The 9161-nt window shown below is 48.5% G+C and overlaps 1 protein-coding gene across 1 annotated transcript in view; it reads right to left on the bottom strand.

The window, feature by feature from the left end:
• Window positions 1–1105, bottom strand: part of LOC108797765 (poly [ADP-ribose] polymerase 12-like) — a 20089-nt gene extending 18984 nt beyond the window's left edge. The window contains exon 1 of the mRNA XM_018569420.1: window positions 773–1105. Within this exon, the coding sequence (XP_018424922.1) occupies window positions 773–1062 (290 nt within the window). The 5' untranslated portion in view covers window positions 1063–1105. The remainder of the gene's footprint in view (window positions 1–772) is intronic.
• Between the last annotated feature and the right edge of the window lie 8056 nt (window positions 1106–9161).

Consider the following 9161-nt stretch of genomic DNA (forward strand, 5'->3'; position numbering starts at 1 on the left):
AAAAGAAAAGAGGGGGGGAAAAGAAAAGAAGAGGGGACAGAAAAGAGGGGGGGGGAAAGAAAAGAAGAGGGGAACGAAAAGAAGAGGGGAACGAAAAGAAAAGAAGAGGGGAAAAAAGAAAAGGGGAAAGAAAAGAAAAGGGGAACGAAAAGAAAAAGCAAAGAATAGGAAGAGAAGAAAAGGAAAGAAAAGAAGAGGGAAAAAAAGGAAATGAAAAGGAGAGAAAGAAAAAAAAGAGGAAAGAAAGGGAAAGAAAATGAAAGGAAGAAAAGAAAGAAAAAGGGAAAGAAAGGGGAAAAAAAGGGACGGAAAGAAAACAAAAAAAGAGGCAAAGAAAAGAAAGAGGGAAAGAAAAGAGAAAGGAAAGAAAGAGAAGAAAGGGAAAGAAAAGGGACGGGAAAGAAAGAGAAGAAAAGATAGGAAAAGTAAAGGAGAAAGGGGATGAAGGAAGGACAAAAGAAGGGGATGGACGAGGAGGAAGGGAAAAGGAGAGGGAAGGAAGGGAAGAAATTGGATAAAAGGGAGGGACAGAGAATTGGAAAAAGAGGAAGGGAAGTGAGGGAAAAGGCGGAGCAAGAGGAGGGGGAAGGGAGGGAGAAAGAAGTCAAGAAGGGGAGGAAGAGGAATAAAGGGAGGGGAGAAGGCAGAGAGGGGGAGGGGAAGGACAGGGAAGATGGAAAAGGTATCCAGCCCGGGAGGAACAGCTGGCTACATTATTTCCTTTATTTTTTTAATAGGGGAAATGTGATAAAATAACCCGCAGCCCCTTTACCTGCTGCAGCCGCCCAGAATGAAAAAGCGGCACAAGTGGAGTTTCCCGCAGTCGCCCGTACACTCCTGGTTCCGGTCGGCACACATGCGCAGCTGACTGGTGTATACCACCATCTCATTGCCATCCTGATTTCTGACCACCAGGGTCCGACCTTTCTCCAAATCCATCAGCTTGGAAAACTTCTTTGAGCTCAGCTGCAGGGCACGGGCCAAATGCCCCAGCTCCATACTGCCCCCATTGGAGCAGAGCACCTTGCATAGGCGCAGGGAAATGGGTCCAGGGTCAGACATGTCCAAGGGGGCGGGGTGTCTGGTGCTGGAAAGATGTCCGCCCGTGAGATATGGACCCACCTACAATTATCTGCCTTCCCAGTTCTGTGTTCTACTACAGATCAGTTAATTTGGGCCGGTTACGTGCAATCAAATTGTCCCAATCTAATTGGTGGTTCAGTACTGGAATCTCTTAACGCGTCAGGTCCACCCAATCAATCTGCAGATCTGGACCCTTGTGACTCTACGTCCGGCCCCCGCAGATCCGGGTGTCCAGAGAATCCACCAATCAAATCTTTAATTTGAAAATGTTTTCTAAGCAATTATTCTAAAATCGATAGCCGAGATATCACTCCACCAGGCAGATGGGTGACCCCCAATCTAATCGTTAACCCGATAGTAGGGATCAATCTGTACAATCCCTACAATCTATCCAATGAGCTTGGCAGATCTGTTACTATAAATAACTCTTCCCAAACCCTAAAATATCTCCGATCTGACAAATCGCAGTCTCTACACACCCGATCAGATCTGCAGATCTGGCTTTCCTAAATCTCTCCTAAATTGTGGTCGAACCCCTGAAACTCCACCGATCTAATCTGTAGATCCCGAGCTCCGATCCAGATTGTAGGAGCCAGAAGGAAAGCTCAGCTGTGACCACCCAGGGAAGGGCCCCTCATCCGCCCTCTTCTCCTCCCGGCACCAGACTCAACCAGGAAACCGAAACTGCAACACGAGAACGCGCTCCCAGCCCTCTCCCATCACTTCGCTGTGTGCGCGCCCCCGGCCCTCTGCCAGCTGTGCGCGCCCCTGAACTTCGTTGCTATCCCCGTTCTGCGTTCTCACTGTTCTACTCTCCAAGCCATGCGCGCCCCCGCCCCGCTCACGTGATCGGGGAAGATACCATGTATCATACATTGCTCTCCGCACTGCTCGCTGATTGGCGGTTGTTCTTGGGGATGGAAATGTTTTGGCACGTTGTTAAGTTATAAGATCACATGATCAGGAAGGGCTGACCCCGCCCCCTCCCCAGCGCTTTAAAACACGTGATCAGATGATTACTGAGTGTATTTACTAAATAAAAACAGCGGATTCCGGATTCATTGTGAAATTTTTTTAAAAATTACTACGTGAATTAATATATATAATTTGTGGGTATGAAATGCTGGAGAATGCTCACATCATTGAAAGTAATGCTTGTTACACGTGCTGGTGCGATGCGGTTAGGGTTGCCACCTTTTCTTCCAGTGAAACACGAACACTCTAGTGACGCACAGAAATTTTTAAGGAGAATGAGTAGCGGCTTATTTATATCTTAATAGCACCACCACAGTCGAGGCCAATAAGCCCCTATCTTAATTTTGGTTGCCCCTGTCTGCCTGACATCTTTTGTCTGGGTTTCAGCTGCCATGAAACCCGAACACAGCATTCCGTTACTTCCGTTATCAGGAACCCGGGCGAGGAGTCATTACCTGCCACGGACTATTCATTTTCAATGGCACCTCGAGGCACCTTTGCAGCACATTTGCCTTGCAGCGCATTCTAAAGCTCCACCCCCTTTGAAACAGCTGCAAGCACGATTTGCCAAAAATGCTGCATACGCCATGGTTTGTTGTGGTGCATTAGGCCACAAATTTCAATGAATGGGCTGCCACAGCACAACACACGTAAACAGGTGTGTCCTTAGCCTTCTCACCACCTGGGTGGGCTCCAGCTCTTACCGGCATCCCGCCCAGCTCCTGGTAACCAGTGATGTCACTCCTGGAGCGCCCCAGGTTGCTAAGAGCTGGCCGGTGAAATTTGTATGGCCCTTACACATGTCCCCACACAGCTCTTAGCAACCTGGGAAGCTCTTGCCCGCGTCCCGCCCAGCTCCACGCTGGAGCATGGAGCTGGGCGGGACATGGGTCAGAGTGCTCCAGGTTGCTAAGAGCTGGATGGAGAGAGGTGTCCTGCCCAGCTCCTGGCAACCAGTTACATCACTGCCGGTCAAAATGTCCCAGGTTGTCAAGAACTGGAGGGTGGGGGGGATTTGTATGGCTCTTACACATCTCCCCGCCCAGCTCATTGCAACCTGGGACGCTATGACCAGAAAGGGGGCGGCAGGCACACTGCAAATATTGTGCAGCAGAGCGGTCATGCAGCTCTGCCAGCTGCCTCCTTCCCCCCCAATGTGACCCAAAGAGATGCCACATGAGGCCACAATCTGTCTGCCTCATAATAGGAAAGGCTCTGCAGATAAAGGTGCAACAGTGGGTAGATGGAGCCTCAAAACAGTGTCTGCTCTCTCATAGTGCTCTGGGATTCCTTTATCAGATATTTAAGTGACATTAAACCCTCAGATTTGTTAACATAAACCAATACTGTAATGTGTGCCTTACAGGCAGTCTGCGTCCCTGATGGAGAGTTTCACCCTCTCTATTTGTTCCCGGAGACCGCTGTCACCAACACAGAAAGTGATGGGAAATCTGATTTATCACCAGAATAGGAATAGAGGGGAAATATTCCAATTGGCATACTTTTCCCTGTGATAACTGTCTAAGAGGATTACCTGTCATCTAACAAATAAACAAGACTGAAACAAAGTATACCCTCACGGGCTACCCCCGGCACTGCAAGGGTTAAGGTTTGTTTTGTCTAGGGGCCCAAATAAAGAAGATATACTCCTGCGGCAGTTATTACTGTCGAGATCCACCCAGCTGCGTGAGTGACAGCTGGCTCTGCCTATCTAGAGGCCGAGCCAGCTGTACCCTCCCCCTCCCCCGTCCGTTCCGCCAGTCAGTGCTGGAGGATCAGGGAGGGGAGGGGGGAATCGCTGCGGGGAGCCGTGGGTGACAGTCACGGCTCTCTGCAGGGAGATGATCAAGAAGTGAGCGAGCGACGGTATGTGTTCGCTCACTTCCTGATCTATTGAGCCGACGTGTGACAGTTTCATTGTCACACGTCGGCTCGAACTATGAGGATGAGTGATTTTCACTCACCTCATAGTTCTCCTTTAAGATTTTATTTGCCTGGTGTTTTCCTTTAAGGGTTTCATGTCTCTTTGTCAAACCTCTGGTCAAAAATGTAAAATAAATCTGTATTTCTCTATCGAATTTCCATATGTTCTATCCCACTCCTAGTACCCATATAGATCTAGAAGTTTGTAAATGTACTTATTAGGGATGCACCAATTCCTATACTAGTTTTGGATATCGTTGCCGATACCGAGTATTTGGGCGAGTATTCGCCCAAATGCTCCCGATACTGGAAACTTCCGGTATCAGGAACCCGGGCGGGGAGTCATTACCTGCCGCCCGGCTTCCTGATTGGCCAGGAAGCTGACACCATGCTTCCTCGTCACCAGGGAGCATGATGCTGGCTTCCCGGCCACACAGTAATTTGGGGGGCGAGTAATGACTCACCGCCTGGCTTCCTGATTGGTCAGGAAGCCGGCCAATTAGAAAGCTGTCCGGGGAGTCATTTTGCGCCTCCTGATTGGCCAGAAAGGCGGCTCCTTGCTGCCTCACCACCTGGTGACGAGGGAGCATGGAACCGGCTTCCTGGCCAATCAGGAAGCTGGGCGGCGAGTGATTACCTGATTGGCCAGAAAGGCAGCTCTATGCTGCCTCATCACCTGGTGACGAGGGAGCATGAAGCCGGCTTCCCGGCCAATCAGAAAGCCAGGTGGTGTGAAATGACCCGCCCGACAGCCAGCTTAATGCTTCCTCATCACCTGGTGACGAGGGAGCGTGGAGCCGGCCTCCCTGGTAATCAGGAAGCTGGGTGGCGAGTCATTTCACGCTGGCCGGCTTCCTTAATCGTACTTCCGGGAATTGGTATTCGGTATCAGCGAGTACCAAAAAGAAAAAATATCGGTACTTGTACTCAATACCGATAAAAACAGTATTGGTGCATCCCTAGTACTTATTAAAGGTGCCTGTAGAATGCACTGACACAATTTCAGTGTGCTTCCTTGTTACCTAGTTACATAATAATGTAGCTATGTACACATATATTTACATAAGTCCATTGAGTTCAACCCATAGAGAGAAAAAAAAAGAATAGAAAAAACAAACAGAAGCCAATGGCCGACAGAGGAAGGCAAATTAAAAAAAACATCTATAAAGCACGGTTCAATTTGCTCCAACAGGGAAAAAAGATCCCTTCCCGAATTCCATAAGGCAATGAGATATTCCCGGGATCAATGATCTCTGGTGTTTACATAGAAAATGTTAATATCTAGTAATATTCTGTGCATTTGTAAATGTATCCAGAGCTGGAACTACATCGTGAGGAAGCGCATTCCACATCTCCACAGCTCTTACCGTGAGGAAGCCTTTCCATAGGCAAAGGTTAAACGTACTTTCCTCCAGACGCAGAGAGCCCCCTCGTCCATTGCGTCCTTATAATACAAGAAAGTATTTTGCTTGCTTTAGAAACTGGAGCTTGACATTGCATGCTATTACTTAGGGATGCACCGATACCGGTATTTCGCTACAGAGTACGAGTACCGATATAATTTTTTCGGTACTCGCCGATACCGAATATCGAGTACCGGAAGTCCCATTCAGGAAGCCAGGCGGCGTGTAAAAACTCGCTGCCACCTGGCTTCCCAATTAACAAGGAAGCCGTCCCCAGGCTTACTGGCCAATCATGGAAGCCGGGCGCCGTGTAATGACGCAGCGCCCGGCTTCCTGATTGGCCGGAAAGCCGGCTCCATGCTCTCTCGTCATGAGGTGACGAGGGAGCATGAAGCCGGCTTCCCGGCCAATCAGAAAGCCGGGCGCTGCGTCATTACACGGTGCCCAGCTTCCTGATTGGCCAGCTTCCCGACCAATCAGGAAGACGGGCAGCGCATCATTACACGCTGCCCGGCTTCCTGAGTGGCCATGAGGTGATCATGAGGTGACGAGGGAGCATGGAGATGGCTTCCCGGCCAATCAGGAAGCCGGACAGCGTGTAATAGTGTGCTGCCCGGCTTCCTGATACAGGAAGTATCGGGCTAGGCGTTTGGGTGAGTACGAGTGCTCTTCCAAGTACTCGGCATCGGCACCAATACCGATACTAGTATTGGTGCATCCCTACTATTACTGAATCTATGATCTACCAGAACACCCCGATCCTTCTCCATCGTGGACTCCCCCAAACATACTCCCCCCCAGAGTGTATGACACACGCATGTTTCTAGTCCCCGAGTGGATAACGTCACATTTACTAACATTAAACACAGAGCTCATTACATGAGCCCAAGGCTCAGTCCTTGGACCCCTTCTATTCTCTATCTACACCTCCTCCCTTGGTCAACTAATAACCTCACATGGCTTCCAATAAAATCTCTATCCGGATGACACTCAAATTTATCTTTCCACTCCACAACTCACCTCCTCGGTGTCCTCTCGTGTCACTAATCTAAAGGGATTACCTTACTTTTCATGATGAAATATTTATAACGCAGTGAATGTGGCTTTCACCAAACATTCACTAGTGGTGAATGAATCATGTTTTCAAAACACATGCACCAGGAAGATTAACCTGCTGTGAATGTTGATTTGAATTTCCCTCACTGAAAACTAATTTTTTTTAAATGATTTAAAAATATGTATACGTGTCCAGCGCAGTGTTTGGGAATGACACATGAGAGATAAATGCCGTATATCTGCAGGCCATTCGTCTGAGTCACCAGTGCCGCTGTTGTGCAGTTCTGTTCACACCCTGCATACCAGGTGATTGGTTCTGTGCGTCAGTCCCTGGTGTCAGTCCCTGGTGTCAGTCCTGTACAGATCTGTGCGTCAGTCCCTGGTGTCAGTACTATACAGATCTGTGCGTCAGTCCTGGACAGATCTGGGTGTCAGTCCCTGGTGTCAGTCCTGGACAGATCTGTGTGTCAGTCCTGGACAGATCTGGGTGCCAGTCCCTGGTGTCACTACTGTACAGATCTGTGTGTCAGTCCTGTACAGATCTGTGTGTCAGTCCCTGGTGTCACTACTGTACAGATCTGGGTGCCAGTCCCTGGTGTCACTACTGTACAGATCTGTGTGTCAGTCCCTGGTGTCACTACTGCACAGATCTGTGTGTCAGTCCCTGGTGTCACTACTGTACAGATCTGTGTGTCAGTCCCTGGTGTCACTACTGTACAGATCTGTGTGTCAGTCCCTGGTGTCAGTCCTGTACAGATGTGTGTGTCAGTCCCTGATGTCAGTCCTATACAAATCTGTGTGTCAGTCCCTGGTGTCAGTCCTGTACAGATCTGTGTGTCAGTCCTGTACAGATCTGTGTGTCAGTCCCTGGTGTCAGTCCTGTACAGATCTGTGTGTCAGTCCTGTACAGATCTGTGTGTTAGTCCCTGGTGTCAGTCCTGTACAGATGTGTGTGTCAGTCCCTGGTGTCAGTCCTTTATGAGTTGCCATGACCCTGTTTTGCTGGGCTGAGCAGTTTTAGTTTCTATTCTCCGCTGTCATGTGGCTGATCTGCCCTCTGCTGTTTCCTTTCCTCACTCCGGAAAGCTGAGACACACACAAAGGAGCCTTGCTTGGATTAAGGGCCCTGGACGTCAGTCTGTATCGGGGCCCCTGGAATCATGTCGGACCCCGCAGTCACCGCCTTCCTGACCAGGCTGCTGTGCTCGCATGGTGGCCGGTTGGAGAGGGATCGATTGGGAGACCTCCTGGACCTTCCAGCAGAGCAGATCGAACAGATCCTGCAAGAGGAGTCGCTCAGATTCCCCCAGTGCTCCCAGCTGGTCCTAGCTCAGAGCCCCCTCAGGGTCTGTACCCAACACCTGTTCCAAAAGGACACAGAGGGGAAAGAGGAGGAGGAGGAGGCATGCCCCAAACTGCACCTGTGCCGTTATTACCTGAGGGGCACCTGTACCCTGCACCAGAGGTAGGTCAAGGGGTTCGATCAAGGGTGCTCTGAGGGGCAGAGGGTAGTCCTGGAGGTATTGAGGTCTTAGGAGAAGAATGTTGAGGACATTGCTGTAGGAAAAGGAAAGATGGGGGGTTGTGGCAGGAGGAGGGTGACTGTGGTAGTATTTGAGATAGGGTCAGATTTACTCTCTCTGCTGCCCCAAGGCCAGGTTCCTCAATGCGCCCCCCTCCCTGCCAACCCCCCCCTTCTTCCTCAACGGACAATGGCAGCCAGAGGGCAGGAGCGGCAGAATTGGTTTTCATTTTTTCAAATTTTTCTTTATTTTTTTTAAAACTTTTTTTATCACTTTTTTATTATTTATTTATTTTACTTTTTAAGTTGGTATTTATCTTATTATCTTTTACTTTTTTTTAAATGTTTTTTAATTTTATTATTTTTTTAACTTTTTTATCACTTTTTTATTTTGATTATGATTTCCTATTATTTTTAAAATATTTTAAAATATTTTTTTACTTTTTTATCCTCTTTTTCATTTTTTTGTATTTTAATTATTATTTCCTATTATTTTTTAATAATTTTTTTAATTTGATTTTTTATACAGACATGCAGGCATATTACAAGTGATCTCGCCGGCATTGCCAGGATCACTCTTACCAAACGAGCGCAAGCTTCCCTGCTCTACATTTAGCCCTGCTTACCCGAAGGCTGTGCCACCCCTCTACTCCCTGCCGTCCCAAGGGCAGGCCTCGGTGGCCTTGTGGGAAATCCAGCCCTGATTGGAGAAACAAGAACATACATTTGGGGGGTTTTTAGGGACAGAAAATTGTGACCCTCAGGTTACTGGGGTAAGGGAAGAGTGGGCCTTGGTGGTACAGGAGCAAGAGTTGAATGAGTATGGGGGTTCAGGACTAAAAACAGAATTACAAGGGGTACCAGGGTAAGAGGGGATGAGTTGGAGGAAAATGGGATAAGGAGAGAATGACAAAGGGTACTGAAGTTGCAGTGGGAGATTTAGAGTAATAGGATAAGAGGAGAATGGAAAGGGGTACTGGAGTATGTGGGGGACATTGAAATAAAAAGGGAATGACAAGGAGTGCCTCTTATTGGGGTAAGACGCAGTGAGTCAGGGGGGTATAGGGATAAGAAGAGAATGACAAGCACTACTGTGGTAAAAAGGGGTGAGTCATGAGGATTTGGGATAAGAAGAGAAAGACAAAAGCAACAGCAGTAAAACTTGTGAGTCTGGGGAAGGGGGGGGGGGGGGGGGGGGG

Source organism: Nanorana parkeri, unplaced genomic scaffold (genome assembly GCF_000935625.1).
Source record: "Nanorana parkeri isolate BGI_ZX_2015 unplaced genomic scaffold, ASM93562v1 scaffold1332, whole genome shotgun sequence".
NCBI classification, from domain to species: Eukaryota; Metazoa; Chordata; class Amphibia; order Anura; family Dicroglossidae; genus Nanorana; species Nanorana parkeri.